The sequence below is a fragment of the Balaenoptera musculus genome, chromosome 20 (genome assembly GCF_009873245.2).
Source record: "Balaenoptera musculus isolate JJ_BM4_2016_0621 chromosome 20, mBalMus1.pri.v3, whole genome shotgun sequence".
Lineage (NCBI taxonomy): Eukaryota > Metazoa > Chordata > Mammalia > Artiodactyla > Balaenopteridae > Balaenoptera > Balaenoptera musculus.
In genome coordinates, this window is record NC_045804.1 from 37,249,070 (window position 1) to 37,269,379 (window position 20,310).

At 36.7% G+C, this 20,310-nt stretch overlaps 1 protein-coding gene across 1 annotated transcript in view; it reads left to right on the forward strand.

Annotated features, from left to right (window-relative positions):
• The window catches only part of USP32 (ubiquitin specific peptidase 32), a 189,546-nt gene that overhangs the window by 158,780 nt on the left and 10,456 nt on the right, over positions 1–20,310 (forward strand). Inside the window, exons 17-28 of the mRNA XM_036836787.1 lie at positions 740–894; positions 2,085–2,166; positions 2,967–3,041; positions 3,520–3,658; positions 3,922–4,027; positions 5,412–5,585; positions 6,383–6,557; positions 7,093–7,244; positions 8,370–8,481; positions 9,736–9,947; positions 15,192–15,376; positions 19,209–19,295. Coding sequence (XP_036692682.1) covers positions 740–894; positions 2,085–2,166; positions 2,967–3,041; positions 3,520–3,658; positions 3,922–4,027; positions 5,412–5,585; positions 6,383–6,557; positions 7,093–7,244; positions 8,370–8,481; positions 9,736–9,947; positions 15,192–15,376; positions 19,209–19,295 — 1,654 coding nt within the window. The remainder of the gene's footprint in view (positions 1–739; positions 895–2,084; positions 2,167–2,966; positions 3,042–3,519; positions 3,659–3,921; positions 4,028–5,411; positions 5,586–6,382; positions 6,558–7,092; positions 7,245–8,369; positions 8,482–9,735; positions 9,948–15,191; positions 15,377–19,208; positions 19,296–20,310) is intronic.

Genomic DNA, 20,310 nt, shown 5'->3' on the forward strand with positions numbered 1-20,310 from the left:
CCTTCAGTCTTCACTCTTTCCTCTTATTGCCTCTTTTTGTTTCCACCTTGAGCCCTTCAAGAATTCAAGGTCATGTCTGCTTTCCTCTTTTCGGGTGGGCAGGCCATATGATTCCCCCCTTACTACCTTTCAATAGGGCAATTTTTTTGTCATGGGAAATTTCTTGGCTTCCTTTAAAGCTTTGTTTGGCCAAGTAACATCTATGCCTACTTAGAATTCTAAGTACAAGTAACAATTCTTGTGTAATTGTACCAGTGTGCCAGGTAATTGGGCTACTTAATGAGAGTGATGTGATTAGTAACTCAAAGACAGTTTATTTTAAGAAAGTAGATCAGGTAAATCCAATTATCTATCTGTGGAATTCAAATCCAGTCCCATTTTATCTTCCCCATTCTTACACTGAGTTTTGATTTTGCTATTGAGTGTGACCCAGCTGAGGGCAGCCTAGATACGGATGCCCATTGATATTTGCCACTCTTGGGATCCAGATACTGCCAATTATTTGGGCCTCTAATTTTGTTGTTCTTCCTTTCAAAGTTAAGGCTTACTCTAAGACACTTAGTTCTCCTACCTTCATTTTAAAGCTTTCTCTTAAAGTGTCTTAATTTATAAAATTATTAAATCTGTAACTCTCATTTCTCATCATGTCCAAAAATAGTATGGTCCCCGTTGCTGAGAGGGGTGCTTTTTTCTTTTTTTACATCTGCGTTTTTCCTTACTGTGACTACTATGACCATAGGAAATGTACCTTCTCCGAATGCACCATTAAAGCGGGTCTTAGCCTATACAGGCTGTTTTAGTCGAATGCAGACCATCAAGGAAATTCATGAATATCTATCTCAGAGGCTGCGCATCAAAGAGGAAGATATGCGCCTGTGGCTATACAACAGTGAGGTAAGAGACATGTCGGAGTCAAGGAAAGTCCTGATTAAGTGTTAAATCCATGTTTCATAAGTATGGGTTTTTTTATCTGCACTAATTGTTCTGAAAGCCATGTCTCGGAATCACAGTGGAAACTTCAACTTTTAAATTACTGGATGCATACATGTAGATATTTGTCATCTGAAACCCATAATAACAGTCATGGATAGTACCATCTTGTGAAGATTATTATTATAAAGTAACGGCAAATATCATTTTTTAACAAATAGTTTATTTTTGATTTGTCTTAAAGTAACTTATATACATGTTAAAAAAATTCAAACAATACAAAAGTGTGTAGTGAAAATTCTTCCTTTCCATCCTCTGACCCCTATCTTCCATTCTCCTCAGAGGCAGTGCTGTTAATTGCTTATATATTCTTCCTAACACATGCAATATATTTCCATTAATACTCTGAAATTGGATCATAAGTAGTTTTAACCAGTTCTTTATTCCCTAGTTCCTTCTTTCTTACATCCTCCTTTGGTCACCATTGAGAGGTGACCAATAGTATAATAAGTTAAGAGCAGAGGTGCTGGAGCCACACTGCCACGGATTAAATCTTGGCCCTCACACCTGTTAGTTGAATAACCAAGGGCAAGTCCCTTGACTCTCTGTCACAGTTTTCTCATGAGTAAATGGGGAAAATAATAGTATTTCCCTTAGGATAGTTGTAAGAATTAAATGAATTAATTTTCTGAGTGCTTTAGACAGGGTGAGCATCAACAAAAATGTATAATTCTATTGCATGACATTTGGTTTTACATTTTCAGTTCCTAGTAAATAATCAAGTTCCATCTTGACCACAAGCACATTTACTGAATTTCATACTAGATACTAAAAAAAACTTCTTTTCTATAAGCTGTTCAGAAAATCTAAATCTCAGTGAATTTTGGTTTGATGTGTGATGAGTCTTTTCTGGTCTCCCCCAAATCCTATATAACTTTTTTAGAGACATAAAGTATGTGTTTACAAAGTATACATTGTCTTTCCCTCATTTTGCCACCAAAATTATGAGCATTTCTGAATAACTATAATACGCTAAATATCTGTCACGAGTTATGTAACTACAAGGATGTTTTTAATTGTCATTCATTTTTATTTCCATATTTGTTTCAAGTTTAGTAATTAAATTAACAAAACATTTCCTCCTCCATATACAGAATTACCTCACTCTTCTGGATGATGAGGATCATAGATTAGAATATTTGAAAATCCAGGATGAGCAGCACTTGGTAATTGAAGGTACAAGATGGAAGCATGCATTTGTATTAGATTTTTAGGGGAAGAATTTAAAGATTTAATTACTGATAATCCATTTTATAGTTTTTCCAACTGGTATTTGATCACTATATTCTATATAGTAAAGAAAACCCATTAAACCCTTATGTAATCCTACTGTAATGTAATACTATTTGTATTGCTTTAAGAGAAAAACATGTCTACATTCATTGGCTGGCAAGGGTGGAAGCGGTGGGTAAAAACGAGTGAATTCAGTTATAAGTTTATAGCTCCTTAAAATTTTCAAGCTGCCTCTTTGTCAGGAGACTTTCTTGCATAGTTAGTGGTGCAGGCTTTTCATTAGTCAACACTAGTCATTCACCAACATAAGCATAGATTTACACACTGGCATGCACACATCATTGAAAACTTAGTGTGTCTTTTCTCATCAAGATTCATGAAACATTCCTAGCTGCCTCTGTATTAAAATGAATAGATTTCTCTGGCAGTTGTCACAATTTAAGAAAGCATTGTAATAGTTCCAGTGTATTAAGTTTAAGAACTTTAATTCCTTCTATAGATGGTTGAGTATAATTTTACTTCAGGTATGTAATTGAGGGATTAGCTTACTAATTAATTCTAACCAGTAAAGTCTCCGGTGTAAAGAATTGGAATGGTTTCAGAGGCAATTACTAAAATTAACTTGATTTTTTTTTTTCAGTTTCTGATTTAGAAATAAGAACTTTTTTTTTTAACAGAAGCAATTTAGTGGGTGTGATTTGAATAGATAAGAAATTAACACATTGCTGTCTCTGTTTTTCCAGTTCGCAACAAAGATATGAGTTGGCCTGAAGAAATGTCCTTTATAGCTAACAGTAGTAAAATAGATAGACACAAGGGTAAGTCTACAGTGTATTATTTTTAAACAAACTATCTTAAAATTATTCTTTTATTTTTCCTTCTCTCAACTATTGAAGTCTTAACAACTTGTAGCTTTCTAGCTCAAAAGCGATTAGACCCCCTCTTATTCTTCTTTTTCCTGAAGCATCAAATTTCTTTCTAACCATGCAATTAAATAATTTATACATTTTGAAAGACATAATTCTAGGAGAGAATTGTTTGAACTCTAAAAAACGATCATAGCAATTAAAGAGAATCACTGCTGCTTCTAGATTACAAATGAGTGTAGATTATCATGATTGCTGATGATGCTCCATGAAAAAACCTCTACTTAGCATTGCAAGACCCAATAGAGAAATATTAGCTCCATTTAATTGATTAGAAGAGTTATAAAAATCATTGCATTGAATACAAATAACTGTTTGGTCATGACATCTTGCTACAGCTAGGCTTCCATTCTCGTGTTGTTTGTTCCAGTTCCGACAGAAAAGGGGGCCACAGGTCTGAGTAACCTGGGAAACACATGCTTCATGAACTCAAGCATCCAGTGTGTTAGTAACACACAGCCACTGACACAGTATTTTATCTCAGGGAGACATCTGTATGAACTCAACAGGTAATCTTCCTTGAGTCATTGGCTCTTAACTTTTATAACTTTGCTATGAACGCAATATTACCTAAATCTCCTCTTTCTTCACCCTGGGGGAGGAAAGTCTTAATCTTATTTGCCCTATTAAGCGTGAAGTAAGGACCAAATGCTACTTCTCTTATTTTGAAAAGATATTTTGATGTGAGAAAACGGACTCTAGGCATTGCTGTGTCCACATGATTGTGATTTATAAGAATCTTTGGCAACAAATTTTCCTCTCAAACTTCTAGGACAAATCCCATTGGTATGAAGGGACATATGGCTAAATGCTATGGGGATTTAGTACAGGAACTTTGGAGTGGAACTCAGAAGAATGTTGCCCCATTAAAGCTTCGGGTAAGCATGTTAAAATAATATAAAGGTATTTAAGTCCTAAGCAGTTATTTAAGTAATTATTTTTCTCTACATGTTTTTTATATTTAGCTTTTTAGTTTTAGTGTAATGTTTTTGGGTCCTTCACAAGGCATAAACTGGATGTCAGATACTTTTACTTCTTCACATATATGCAAAATACTACTATAGACATAGTGGGTAGAAAAAGATCAAAAGTATAGTCTAAATTCAGGATGCCATTCATTTTACTAATTTATCAGGTATCTTACTTGTATATACAGTAAACCTTTCTTTCTTAATCCTTCACTATTAGCAGTATTCTAACTGCAAGGTAGACCTGAGTCTAATTAATGATACTCAGTACATTTTTAACATTACTAAGATAATTAGTTCTATCTGCAGAATTTTAAAAAGTAGCAGAAAGAAAGAATGTAATTAATGGATACAAATTTGACATTAATATCATATGCAGTGAATTCTAGTTGATGTTAGGATTACCACTGTAATAATTGTGTATTAACTCATTTAATCTTCTAAATGTCCCTACAGTATAAAGCGACATTATTATCCCCATTTTATGGCTCAGGAAACTAAGACTCATAGCAGTCAAATAGCTTGTCCAAGGTTGCAAGCTAGTTACTAAGTCCTCACAGTTGAACATGAGGCTGTTCTGCCTCTAATAATAAAAGTTAGGATACAACAAGACCAGAAAAGCTAACTGTAAAAGAAAACATTATAAGGGCTTCCCTGGTGGCGCAGTGGTTGAGAATCTGCCTGCTAATGCAGGGCACACGGGTTCGAGCCCTGGTCTGGGAGGATCCCACATGCCGTGGAGCAACTAGGCCCGTGAGCCACAACTACTGAGCCTGCGCGTCTGGAGCCTGTGCTCCGCAACAAGAGAGGCCTCGATAGTGAGAGGCCCACGCACCGCGATGAAGAATGGCCCCCCGCTTGCCACAACTAGAGAAAGTCCTCGCACAGAAACGAAGATCCAACACAGCCATAAAAAAATAAATAAATAAATAATTAATTTAAAAAAAAAAGAAAACATTATAAAAAGGAATCTTCCAATGTGAGCAAATGCTATTTTAATATTTCCATCTTGTATATTAAATAGCTATGTACCTAAAGAACTGTTTGCTTATATGATGCTAAACCAGAACATAGGATTGGCCATAATACTTTTTTGGGGCTGGGGCAGGGAACATCATTTGAGATTAAGATTAGAAAGATTTCATGATTATCCAAAATATATTTGCTGAAATAGAGACAGACTAAATACTATACTATTTATCTTCTTCTAATGCCTCTGATAGAATTATGGGCATGTTCATTCTAAACTTTATGAGATAGCAAATAATGAGTTTGATTCCTCTTATATTTATAGTGGACCATAGCAAAATATGCTCCCAGGTTTAATGGGTTCCAGCAACAAGACTCCCAAGAACTTCTGGCTTTTCTCTTGGATGGTCTTCATGAAGATCTCAACCGAGTCCATGAGAAGCCATACGTGGAACTAAAGGACAGTGATGGCCGACCAGACTGGGAAGTAGCTGCAGAGGTTTGTCAGTTTTGAGTTTCTAATGTAAGCAATAGATAAAATATTCTGACCACAAATATGTGTTGCACAACTTAAATGCTAACTAAACTGTTCTGTGGTCAGAATTTTACTGCGAAAATGAAGGAATTTATATTTCTCTGCTTATTTCTTGTGCAGTAATCCTAAAACAAAGCATCTTTAATGAAAATAGAAAAATGTTTCCTCTTCAATGTAAATTTGGGGGAGAGGATGTAGGAATAATTATTCAGTAGAAATTTAGGAGCCCCCATAATTGCTAAAGTAATGTGTACAGTGACCAATAGGCATATTTTTTACGCTTTTTAATGGACAAAGAACTCATCATTGTTACCATGGTAAGAAGAAAGAAAGAAATAGGGTTTTCCATCTGAATTTAATACTTTATAGATTGGGCAGAAAGAATCACATTCTTTTCTGGACCGCCAGGGAAGTCCCGATGGTGGTATTTTTAAAGAAGGGAAATACGTAAGCCCAAAGCTACCTATACAGAGTGATCTAGCTGTGTCACTACAGTCTAGATTTACCCCAGTGAGTGCTGCTGCTACACTTGGCAGCTCTTCTGTGTTACCACTGTTGCCAGAATTCTTGAAGTATTTTATGTATTTCTCTACTATCTCAATAGGCAATATATTTTAAATTACATATCCGACTTGTAAATTTGTAGGCACAAAGCTTTTTTTTTTTAAGGGTTATATTCTTGACATTTAAATCTAATATATTTAACCATTTTCTTTGAATTTGGGGAGATAAAAAATTTCTCTAATCTTTTTTCTTGCTAGGCCTGGGACAACCATCTGAGGAGAAATAGATCAATCGTTGTGGATTTGTTCCATGGACAGCTAAGGTCCCAAGTCAAATGCAAGACATGTGGGCATATAAGTGTGCGATTTGACCCTTTCAATTTTTTGTCTTTGCCACTACCGATGGACAGTTATATGCACTTAGAAATAACAGGTGGGTCGCAAAGTTATGAAAAATTATTTAATTCCATTGTCTTTTACCTTATTCAAGCAGCCTGCATTTGTAAGTATAGTCATTTGTGTATAATGCGTTCTCATAAAGATTGGTAGTCAGCATGTTATAATTTTTTTTTAAATTTTATTGGTGTTAGTTGGTTTACAGTGTTGTGAGCATGTTACAATTTAACAATCTAATTTCAGGCATGATTTGAGGTTTGAAAGACTTGGAACATGGGTCCATTTTTGTGCCCATTGAGTCTTCTGTTAGTTTCAAATGTGCCAGGAACTCTCTTTAAAATCTTGCAAAGCCACTCACACTTCTGTATCAGATGAATATTCAAAAAATAATGATTTTACTTAAGATTATCTTTAAGCACCATCTGTCATAGTGTTTACATATAAAATTAAAATTCTAGACTGAAATATTTGCTGTTTCCAAGTCTCTCTCTCACACACACACAGACACACACAGTGTAAAGCTTTCAATGAAACCTGAATTTTACTGGTAAAAAACCTTTTCTCTTTACTAGTTATTACGTTGGATGGTACTACCCCTGTACGATATGGACTAAGACTGAATATGGATGAAAAGTACACAGGTTTAAAAAAACAGCTAAGCGATCTCTGTGGACTTAAATCAGAACAGATCCTTCTTGCAGAAGTACATGGTTCCAACATAAAGGTGATATTAACTGTTCTTTTTAGGAAACTCTTGATTCCATCCTTCAAAGATCACAGTTAATTAATAATAATGATTATTATTAAGTATTATTATTAATTATTAATAATAATTAATAATTCTCGATTAATTATTGTGTCAAATGACCAAGGGAGATAATAAAACACAACAAAAACTGGAAAAAAATTTGTGAAGTTTTTCGTTCTAGAAGAAACTTAAAAGAGTTGTCTACCAGAATAAAAGAGTAATAATGATGGTGGTATTTTTATTATTATTATTATTTTTGGCCACACTGCATGGCATGCGGGATCTTAGTTCCCCTACAAGGGATCGAACCCATGTCCCCTGCAGTGGAAGCACAGAGTCTTAACCACTGGACCACCAGGGAGGTCCCAATGGTGGTATTTTTAAAGAAGGGAAATATGTAAGCCCAAAGCTACCTATACGGAGTGATCTAGCTGTGTCACTACAGTCTAGATTTACCCCCAGTGACTGCTGCTGCTACACCTAACAGCTCTTCTGTATTACCACTATTGCTAGAATTCTTAAAGTATTTTAGGTATGTATGAATGTGTTCTTTTAGTACTTTTTTTTTAGTACCTTTATGAATATATATACCTGGCCTTTCAACAGACTAAGAAACTAAAGAGTAAAGACAAAGTGACACAAATCACTTCTTCTTGCATACCAGCTGGAGAAACAAGAAATTTAATAGATATATTGCCTACCCTGAATTGATCTCCTACCACTGGTATTATTTATATTCATCTTCGGGGTTTCTGAACAAACTCCCACCTCTTTGACATTTTTTTTCATATGTAATGCGGAGGTGAGATCTCTCTGGGGATTTTGGGTTTAGATTCTTGAAATGACGGACAAAACTTAAGAAGTCAATTATACACATCATACTGCCCTCCTATGAAAGGGGATAATGGTTTTGTCAGGAAGGTTAGTTTTCACTTAGTTTATCAAGCTTTCATTTATAGTTATTTTAGAAAAATTATTCGGACATCTTATTTGTTTTACTGATAAAAGGATCTAAGACATTTGCTTCAGATATATCAGAGAGGTGATTCTCCATTTTATCTGAAACATCTCCCCCTTCTCATCTCGCCTCTTTTTCTATAGAATTTCCCTCAGGACAACCAGAAAGTACGACTCTCAGTGAGTGGATTTTTGTGTGCATTTGAAATTCCCGTCCCTGGATCTCCAATTTCAGCTCCTAGTCCAGTACAGACAGGTAAGATAGAACTAGAGCTCCTTCTCATGATTTTAGCTTTGAATAACAGTCTAAGGGTTGTCATCCTTTTTACGCTTTTGTTTAGGCTAAAAATATTAGAGCAAAAGAATTTTGGAGCCTGAAGGAAACCTTGGTGATCATTTATCTCAAATCCTCATTTTATAGGTGAGGAACCTAAAATTCAGAGAACCTGACTAAGTTAGATAGGTAGTTATTAGCTAAATCTACCACTGGAATTCAGATCTCCTTTAACTCTTTTATCTAATATTACCATGGTAACAGATGGTGTGAGAGAAATGTACTATGAGAAAACAAAATAATAAATTTGACTAAAAAGGAATCTGTTTATCTAATATTGCCTGTGATTTAATATGGTCATCCAATGAGTCTTTTTGGCCATTAGTGGGGTTTGTCTCCTCTTTATACTGTTGGCAGTTAGATTCATTCCCCAACTATAACGTGCTTCAGAGAGAATGAGGCTCCTGTCACTGGCACTCAGTAGATGGTGGATGATTTAACATTGCTTTTTGGTTATCATCACTGTCCAGTAGAACTCTCTGCAATGAGGAAAAGTTTCTGTAATCTTTGCCATCCAATACAGTTATCTACTAGTCACATGGACTGTTTAGCACTTGAAATGTGGCTAGTGAAAGTGAGGAAATGCACTTTTAATTTAATTTTAATTTAAAAAGCAGTGACTTTCATCAGCTGTAGCAAATGTTTCACTCTGGTGGGGCAGGTTGCTACTGGGGGAGGCTGTGCTGGGTGGGGGCAGGCAGCAGGTGGGAAATCTCTACCTTGCTCTTTATCTTATTGAGTCTAAAACTGCCCTAAAAAATAGTCTTTTTTAAAAATTAAACAATTTTTTAAAAACCCATCATCTGGCTAGGGACTACCGTCTTAGAACATTTCTAGAAGAATGGAGAAATGAATTTTTAGAGGAGAAGAAAAAGAAAAGCAGTAGAACTGTTTTCGTGCCACAACACGGAGCTAATAAAGACTGTTGGAAAAATTCTACTTACTCTTTCTGTCAGTTACTCGTCCTTTGTCATTTAGTCAGAAGTGTGAGTTATCGAGGTAAAATCTGAAGTTAAAATCTTCCAATTAATCTAGAATTATCATTTGACCTATGATTCCTCCCTGTCCTCTGTTAAAAGAGACTGTCAGTGGTCTGGGTCCCAGCAATATTTGAGAAAAGAGCAAAGATAAAGGTACCACAGACTTGTGATGCTATACTTATCTTTGAATTTGTAGATTTTTCCTCTTCCCCGTCTACAAATGGAATGTTCACCCTAACCACCAATGGGGACCTGCCTCGATCAATATTCATCCCCAATGGAATGCCAAACACTGTTGTGCCATGTGGAACTGAGAAAAACTTCACAAATGGAATGGTGAATGGTCATATGCCATCTCTTCCTGACAGTTCCTTTACAGGCTACATCATTGCAGTCCACCGAAAAATGGTTAGTTTAATGTTAGGCAAGTTACTGCTGGTCTTGCCAGTGTTATTTATGAAACAGCCATTTTCTGTCTTTGCAACATTTTCAGTGTGTGCACTTTCAATGTGTTATGTTCTAAGTGATTGCGGTGTGTTCTAACTGATTGCAGCCAGGATTTAATATCACACATGACGGCCTACGTATGAAATGACATTCCTCACTCATGTATCAGGCAGCAACAAGAGAGCTGGTGCATCTGAATATAGTACTACTGTCTTTAAAAAGTTTGTGGCTCCTATATGTTCATGTAGCTGTGTACATCTTCTCCGCCATATAAGTGTAGATGCCTTTGGAGAAGGTTTTGTTTGTTTGTTTTGGAGGGAGAAACAAGAAGATTCTTGGGCAAGACAAGTTGTTTCCTAGGACTGCTGTAACAAATTACCACAAACTTGGTGGCTTAAAACAACAGAAATTAATTCTTTCACAGTTCTGAAGGCCGGAAGTCTGAAATCAAGGCATCAACAGGGTTGTGCCCCCTCCATAGGTTTTAGGAGAGAATCCTTCTTGCCTCTTCCAACTTGTACAGGCATTCCTTAGCTTGTGGCTGTATAACTCCAATCTCTGCATCTGTCTTGGCCTTCTTCTCCTTCTTCCTCTGCCTTTCACTGTTAAGAACAATTGTCATAGGATTTAGGGGCCATCCAAATAATCCAGGATGATATCTCAATTTAATTACATATGCAAAAACCCTTTTGCCATATAGGGTCACATTCGTAAGTTCTAGGAGTTAGGATGTGGACATATCTTTTTGGGGACCACCAAAATTCACTACAGAAATCATTTATCATAAAATTATCATTTATTCAAAAAACTAAGTACCAAGAAAAAAATTAAATACCTGGAAATAAACTTTACAAAAAATATACAAGGTATCTGTATAGAAAACAATAAAATATTATTGCTTGAAATTAAAGAAGACTCAGATGTTTGAAGGAACAGACCGTATTCATGGATTAGAAGACTCAGTATTTCAAAGATATCTGTTCTCCACAAACAAATCTACAGATTCAATGCACAATCCCAATAAAAATGCATACTCTGTATGTGTATGCTTGTGTGTGTATAACTTGATAAGCTGATTTTAATATATGGAAGCACAAAGCACTAAAATAACCAAGACAGTCTTGAAGAAGAACAAAACATGAAGAATTGAGCTACCAGATATCATGATTTTATAAAGCAATGATACTTGAGACATTGTGATATTGGTGTGAGAAAAGACAAATAGACCAATGGAATAAAATAGAGAGCCCAGAAACAGGTTCACATATGTATGAACACTTGATTTATAACAAAGATGACATTACAGAGCAGTGAAAGACAGTTTTCTCGGTAAATGGAGCTGGGATAATAGAATAACCATATGAAACTTGACGCACCTACCTCTCACCACATAAAAATCAATTCCAGGTGGACTGCAGAATTAAATATGAAAGCAAAACAGAAAAGCAGACCCTTGAAGATAATAAACATGAATATATTCATGACCTTGGTTTAGAGAAAAAGACTTCTTGAATAGGACACAGAAAGCACTAACCATAAAAGAAAAGATTGATAAATAGTACATCATTAAAATTATGAGCTTCGGTTTCATCAAAAGACATCACTAAGAAAATAAAAGGCAAGCCTAGTAGTAGAAGATGTTTGTAACTCATGTAACCAACAAAAAGGCTCAATCCAGAAAATATAAAGGACTCCTATAAGTCACTAAGAAAAAACAATTCAATAAAAAAATGGCTAATACTTAAATAGGCACATCACAGAAAGGATATCCAAATAGCCAATAATCATATAAAAAAGTGATCAGCCACACTACTAATTAGGGAAATGCAAATTAAAATCACATTACAAAGACTTCCCTGGTGGCGCAGCGGTTAAGAATCCGCCTGCCAATGCAGGGGACATGGGTTCGAGCCCTGGTCCGGGAAGATCCCACATGCCGTGGAGCAACTAAGCCCGTGTGCCACAACTACTGAGCCTGAGCTCTAGAACCCACGCGCCACAACTACTGAGCCTGTGTGCCACAACTACTGAAGCCCACAGCCTAGAGCCCTTGCTCCACAACAAGAGAAGCCACCGCAGTGAGAAGCCCGCGCACCACAATGAAGAGCAGCCTGCGCTCTCCGCAACTAGAGAAGACCGCGTGCGGCAACGAAGACCCAAGGCAGCCAAAAATAAATAATTTTTTTAAAAACCCACATTACAATATCACTGCACACCCACCAGAATAGTTATCATTATTAAACAGGTTGACAGTGTTGGTAAGAATAATTGAGCAACAGGAACTCTCATACACTGCTGATGAGAGTGTACATTAATACAGCTACTTGTAAAAATAGTTTTCTAATTAAAGATAAGTAATTCCACTATTCCATTTTGTGTTTTTATGAAAACACAAAATAAAGCCACTAAATGTCCATTAGTAGTAGAAAGGATAAGGAAGTTGAGACATGGTCATATAATAGAATATTATACAGCAATGAAAATGAATGAATTTTTAGTTATACCCAACGTAAATGAATCTCATAAACATAATGTGGGAAAGAAGCCAGACACAAAAGAAATACCAATAATATGATTCTATTTATAAATAAAAACTTTAAAGACAGGGAAAATGAAATTTACTGTTTATGCGTAGGGTGTAAAATGATAAAGAAAAGCAAAGAATTGATTACCATAAAATTCAGAAAAACTGTTACCGTTAGGAGAAAGGAAGAATTTGTGATTGGGAGGAAGCAAGAGGAAGGCTTTGGAGTGCTGGCTGAATTGTTTCTTGACCTGACTGGTGATTACACAACTATTTGCTCTGTGATAATTCTTTGAAATGCATTTTTTCCCTCCTTTGAATCAGTAACTCCCGAGTTAAGGTGATTTTCTGACCATGTGAACAATGTTCTATGGAACATATTCTAAACAGGATTGTATGAGTGGACATCCTAGAGAATTAAGGGATATATTTGTGTCTTGGAATTTTGTTTAAGCACAGCTCCAACAGGTCCCATCAGCTAAAATAATTGGGGTGATTCATTCATTTCCCCATGTCTTTTTTAATGGAGCATTATCAGATTATATATTAAGAACACTGATGTATTTTTAATCTTTCTTAGAGAACAGCTCTCTTCAGTTATCATGTATATGTTACGTAAAGTGCTTGTAAGTGCTAAAGCATTATATATAGGTTTTTGTAATTATTGGACCATAAAGCCATATTATCAGCTCTAAATTTTCACCTTTTAACCAGTTCCCTGTTTCCAGTTTCCTTCATGATCTAGCAGCTTCTTTGGGGAATGCCTAAAATTGATTTTACCATCTGTCCCAAGTCAACTCCCTTTTCCCATTATTCATGTGAAAGGCAACACCGTTCTTCCATGCTAAAGGCTAAAGGCTAGAAGTGTTCTTAGAATTTTTTCCCCCTTCTAAAACCCTATATTCAGTATATCATTATGCCTTTTAATTTCTTCTTTCAAAATACTACTTGAATTTACCATTTTTCATCATTTTCATTGCCACCTTCTTCTTTCAGACCCTTTGATCTCATGGTTGACTTACTTTGAAAATATTTTTCTTCTACTCCCTTCTACAAGATAGAAAAAGAAGGGGAATAAGGCAAGGTAACACAGGCAAGAATATTCAGAGACTAAAGGGAGAAATAGTGTTGTGTTGACACAACAACTAAAGGGAAGTCAGTTTCAAAAAAAAAATTAAGAAAGAAAGATATGGTTACATAGGCCAGAGACATCAAAAAGAATGAAAACTGAGAAGTTCGGCTGTGTAACCAAGTAAAGAAATAGGGCAAGAACTTAGCACAGTAGGTCAAGTGAGTTTTTTCAGATTAGAGAAAAAATCGTTAGGAGAGGACAAAAGGACAATTCCTGGTGCAGTAAAGCTGGGAGCATGCTGAGCAGGTATGGGCCACAGGGCCCTGGGAGAAGTTACCTTCAAGAGGATGAAAATTGTGTGGGTTTAGAAGTGAAATACAGGGACTTCCCTGGTGACATAGTGGTTAAGAATCCACCTGACAAGGCAGGGGACACGGGTTTGAGCCCTGGTCCAGGAAGACCCCACATGCCGCAGAGCAATTAAGCCCGTGCACCACAACTACTGAGCCCATGTGCCACAGCTACTGAAGCCCACGCAGCTAGAGCCCGTGCTGTGCAACAAGAGAAGCCACCACAATGAGAAGCCTGCGCACCGCAATGAAGAGTAGCCCCCGCTCGCTGCAACTAGAGAAAGCCCGCGCGCAGCAACGAAGACCCAACGCAGCCAAAAATAAATTAATTAAAAAAAAAAAAAGAAGAGAAATACACTGAGAAGAGTAAAGAAATAGTTGCTTAAATGACCTCATTTATTTAGTAAAATAAGTCATCTACCGAGAGTTGGCGTGGAAGAAAAGTAGAAGTTTTAGGAGAGAAAAACTCATCTAAGTTTTTTGATTTTTAAAAAATAGTTCTGAACTCTGTCCACATTTCTGTGGGTCTTATAATAATATAACTACCAACACATGAAATGGGGTCTTAAAATCATGTATTTAGCTAATCTTAAGTGAATAATGGCAAAATAAAATACTTGAGGATCTGAAATAAGAGTCTTTTCACTTAGAAACTAGTGGGTTTATAAGTTGTTGGCTTAGCTTCTCTACTATATAAAGACCAAACTTAAAGAATTAAACGTCCAAGCACTCATCAGCTTTTTTGAGTAATCCTGCAACTCCCAGCAACCTTTCTATTATACTGAACTTTTGTTTTAAGCCATCATTTCCAAGCTAATTCTGTGCAGTATCTCCATGTTAAGAAATAATAAAAATCTCCTTTAACATACTCAAAGCAAACGTTTCAAAAGTTTACCTTACTTTTATCCTATCGTGTAATTAAGAATATGATTTTTAATTTTTTTACATATGATTCTGTGTGTGTGAGAAATGTTTATCAGAGAAACCTACGCAGTTTGAAAATATTAAATGCTGAAAACCCAAGTTTGATAGATAGAGAGCAACTCTGAAATTGGCAATACCTCAACCTTTCAGTGATTCCAGTTTGAATAACCATTCTCTTCATATTAATAAAAGATGGTCCTATAAATAAAGAGAAGTGTGATAGCGACTAAGTTGAAAATGGTAGTGATGCCTGTTTTTGGCAGTCTTAGAAGAATGAAAGGGAGGAATCAGAGGCCTATCTTCTCCGCTCTTTCTTCTCTTGTTTGTACATACAGATGAGGACAGAACTGTATTTCCTGTCATCTCAGAAGAATCGCCCCAGCCTTTTTGGAATGCCTCTGATTGTTCCGTGTACTGTGCATACCCGGAAGAAAGACCTGTATGATGCGGTTTGGATTCAAGTATCTCGATTAGCCAGCCCACTCCCACCTCAGGAAGCTAGTAATCATGCGCAAGATTGGTGAGTTTCAGGGCATCTTCCTAGATCTTTGGTTTCCAAATGTAGAAAAAGAATTTATGTGAATTCTGTGTGATTTATAGAACCCATTCCATGTCAGGTTAATCACTCCTTGAAGAACCATCCAGAGAACATACAGTTCAACCATTTGGTTTGGTCTTTTGAGTAGGAGAGACTGTACACCTTCCTTTCATCACCTAGACATTCCAGTGTCTAATAATCGTTGTATTCTCTGATCTCTTACCTAAATCTTTCTGGCTAGTATTTTATATGCTTCAGGTAATATCCTTGGCTTCTGTTACTACAAAAGTAGAGAGTATGAATTCACCAGGAAATTTGCATCATCTCAACCCTCTGAAATTCCGAATGGGAGCAGTATCTATACGTGCATATCTATACATGAACTCTGAAAAAGTCTCACGCCATAACAATGATTCAGTTGGATTATCTCCCTACCATGTCATTTTAACAATGAGTAATTTCCTAAGTCTTGGTAAAGAAAATAAGCATCTTCTGTTTTTTTTCCATTCCTCTTACCACTGTTCTATTGGATTAGTAAATGTATTTACTTCTAATAATCTTTGGGATTGTGTTGCCTTTTATATCTCATTTGAATTGAAGATCATTTTCTTGTTATCATGGTGCAAGTGGGAGTTCTGCTTCTGTGTTAACTGAGTAAAGAAATTATTTTTGCTGATAGGTTATTTGTTATGGTATGAGGGTCTTTTGATAATTAGGATAAGGCTTAAGGTAAATAAATTTTAAAGGAAAAGTACAAATGGTAGATAAGTGATTTAATTGATGAATGTTGTGTTTAGTAAAAATGACAATAGGGCAAGATTAAATTTGAAGTGAAAATCTAATTGAATTAGAAGGCTTCTAGATGAGGACTTTTCCCAGGGCTTGCTAATGAATCAGATATGGAGTATGAGGGGAGGAGGAATCCAAGCTAGATTTTCAGCCTGAACAATTGTTTGTGAATGCTGGTACTGTTTAATGAAATGAGGAAGACTGGAGAAGGAGTAGGTTTTGGCAAGCGATGACAGGAATCAAGCTAAATTCAAGATCTGTGTTATATTTTCAAGTGGGAAATAGACTTAAGGTCTTTCCAGGAGGTATAAATATAGGTGTCATCAACAAATAGTTGGTATTTAAAGCCCTGAGACCAGTTGATATTACTTAGATAGTAAGAGAGAAGATGCCTAAGATCTAATTCCTGATGCATTCCAGCATTTAGAGGTTGAATAATGGAGGGAGAGACAACAAAGGAGATTCAGAAGGAACAGCCAGTGAAGTAAGAAGAAAACCAGGAGTGAGTAGTGTCCCAGAAGTTAAGTGAAGATAGTGTTTAAGGGAGGACTGATCAGTTTCCAGATGCTACAGAGAGATTAAGAGAAGGACTGGGAATTGACCACTGGATTTGATTAAATGGCAGCCTTTGGTGACCTTGCAAAAGCTGTTTTAGTGGAGTGGTGTAGATGAAGACACAGAGGTTAGAGTAGGTTAAAGAGAAGATGGTCCTACAGACATTCAAAGAATAATAAGAGCTTATCTTTTAGAGATAACACAGTGAAATATTTATGGATGAAAATGATAAAATGCCTCTGATTTTCTTCAAAAGTATCTAGTGGGTCACAGTAGCCAAGAGGTGGAAACAACCCAGAAGTCCATCAACAGATGAATGGATAAACAAAATGTGGTATATACATACAGTGGAGTATTATTCCGCCATAAAAAGGAATGGAGTTCTGATACATACTTCAACATGGATGAGCCTTGAAGACATTACACTCAGTGAAATAAGCTAGACACAAAAGGACAAATGTTTGTATGATTCCACTTTTATGAGGTGTATCTCGAATAGGCAAGTTTATAGACCGAAAGTAGATTAGAGGTTAACAAGGTCCGGGGGGAGGGGAATTTATTATTGCTTAATGGGTAGAGTTTCTGTTTGAGGAGATAAAAAGGTTCTGGAGCTGGGTGGTAGTGATAATTGCACAGCATTGTGAATGTACCTAATGCCTCTGAGTTATACACTTAAAATGATTAAATGGTAAACTTTATGTATATTGTACCACATTTTAAAAAATGGAATAAAAAATCTAGTGGGGCTAGGTAAGGGTATAGATGAAATAAGAGTGGCCAAGAGTTGATGATTAATTGTAGTTGGGTGCTGTTCATTGTACAGTTCTCTACTTTTCTGAGTGTTTATGTCAGTAAATTTGAAATTTTAGATTAAATGGACAAATTCCTGGAATTGAGGATCCATGCAAAAGATGATTAGTTTGAGGGACAGTGGATAAGGAGGAAAGTGAGGATTTGAGGGCAGTGATTGGAGGTTTATGTTGGGTCAAAGAATTGTTAGAGTAGTGATACTTGAATAAGTGATCCAAGAAGATAGGAGATGTTTGTTGCAAAGTAGGATGTTTGGAATTGAGATTTTTGGAGATGGTAAAGTCCTTATCATGGCTTCATTACCTTCAGCAGCCATGTAATAGCCACTATCAGTTGACAAGATCTAGAATATGACCATTGGAGAGGGTAGATCAGTATAGAATGGAGATTAGTGTTGGAAGAGAGAAGGCCGAGGAGTTGTTAGATAAGTTACATTGAAGTCACCAAGAGTAATGATGGAAGTGACAGAGAGAAAAACAGTGAACTGGGTTCTAAAATCTTTAGTGAATAAAGAAGAAATGTCCCTACCAAGGAGGAATAGCAAGCAGGTGGTATAATTCAGTAGCAGACGCTACATAGAAACCAGAATTTTACCAGAAGTGGTAAAGAGGAGTAAGGAGGAGACCCATATCACCTTCAGGTTCTGGGGTTTATGAGAAGAAAGCTAGCACTTAAGAGGTGAACTGGAAGCGGAGTCCTCAGGAAAGCCAGGTTTCCGTTAGAGCAAAAAAGTAAAGAAACTTTTTAGAAGAGAGGTGCTGCCCAGTTCTCTGCCAGAGTGCTGCCTGGTTGTTTTGTCCCTTTATCTTTCTTTGGATTCCTCACTTACCATTGACCTGGTTTACATTGACATGATACTGGACAGCATGGGCTATCAATAGTCATTCAATCAACAAGTTATGCAGAAATCTAGGAACTGCTGTGACAGGCATGATACTCACTGTTGCCCTTACAGTGTGTCCTTATCATGGTTTTATTACCTTCAGCAACCATGCAATAGCCGCTACAAATTGCCAAATGATCCATAAAGTATATTGCTCTTATGTTATAGTCCTTGCATTGCTTCTTATTGGGGCAAGGATGAATAAATTTTTTTTAAGTTGGAGAACTCACAAGGCTATCTTGCAGTTAAGACATCACCCTAAAAATGTTACGTAGCTTATAGCTTTAGATAGTTAAGGCAGGGAAAGGGGGTATCTGCCATGTACCACATGAGGGATTCTGATTAAAGAAGCTTCTAAATATATAGTTAGTCAACTTCTCTAATACCATTATGACCTTTCAGCTTTCTGTGGTGTGTCAGTGTTCTTGTCATGGAAGAGGTCTGGTTTAATGTGAATTAAATCTCTTGACAGAGTTAGGGCTGAAGGATAATTAGCATTTGATTTCATGATTAGCTTATTTCATGAAATTTGCGTGGACCACATGGACTCCCTCAGAGACATCTGGCGGTCTGCTGTGTCTCCCCCTCTGTAAGCAGGGAGCCCTGAGTGTGGTTGTACAGGGCTGCAGTTTATGGGTTAGGATAACCAGCCCTGAGCTGTCAGTGTGAACATACTGCTCTGACAGGTGCCCCTTTCTAGGGTGAGTTCAAGAGAAGATGAAAGAGACCTCAACTAAGAAATGTTTCTTATACTCTTTGGTTTATGTTCTGTTTCAGTGATGACAGTATGGGTTATCAGTATCCATTCACTCTACGAGTTGTGCAGAAAGATGGGAACTCCTGTGCTTGGTGCCCATGGTATAGGTAAAGTGACCTTCTGCAAAAGAAAAATTTTAGAATTGCAGCTTCAGATATTATACCTTTTTCATAAGGTTTCCAGTTTTTAGAAGTGATAATGAATAATGAGGAGCTTGAAATAAACTTAAGAGTTCTTCATTCATCTCTTCCCTGTGAGGTCTATAGCTAAGTTTTGCTCTTGAGATTTAGCTGGTTTTGTAAACTCTACAATCCTCATCAAATTCGTAGTTTATGACTAACACTTATCATTCTATACCTTCTGCTCCTTAGGTATAAATCAGTTTAGCAATTCTGAGCCCAATAAGACATAGTCTATTTACTAGACCTTGCTGGAAGTCTATTTTTGGTTTTTAGAAGAGTTATGGAGATTGATTGACCATTACTGTCCCAGCTTGGAAAATGCTTGAGTACTGAAGTCAGCCTTCAGAGAAGTGTAATAGCTTTAGCAAACTGAGTCTGTATAGGCCTTGGAACCATGGCCTTTGTCATGGTTCCCTCCCCCGCCCCATAAATTTTTATATATATTTATTTAATGTGCCATTTTACAAACAAGGAAATAGGCATGGTTATGCCAGATAAATTGTCCTACCTCCAAGCATTTAATAACTAAATTTAGAATTTCTTGAGGGTGTATGGTCTCAGATAGCCAATTCCCATATCATTTATTTGCCATAAAGTCCACATATTCATGTGGATTTACAAATGGTTATCAAGTACCTTGAAAAACCAAAGATTTGAGAAATGATAAGCAGGATTCCCTGAAATAATAATAATTACTAGTACATATTCATGCATTTATCAGTCTGAAGTTAGAAGCCCATGACAAATTGGGACGTCCAAGAAGGAAAGTAGAGAAGTAGAAAGGGGGACTTCCTGGTGGTGCAGTGGTTAGGAGTCCACCTGCCAATGCAGGGGACATGGGTTCGAGCCCTGGTCCAGGAAGATCCCACATGCCGCACAGCAACTAAGCCTGTGCGCCACAACTACTGAGTCTGCGCGCTCTAGAGCCCACGAGCCACAA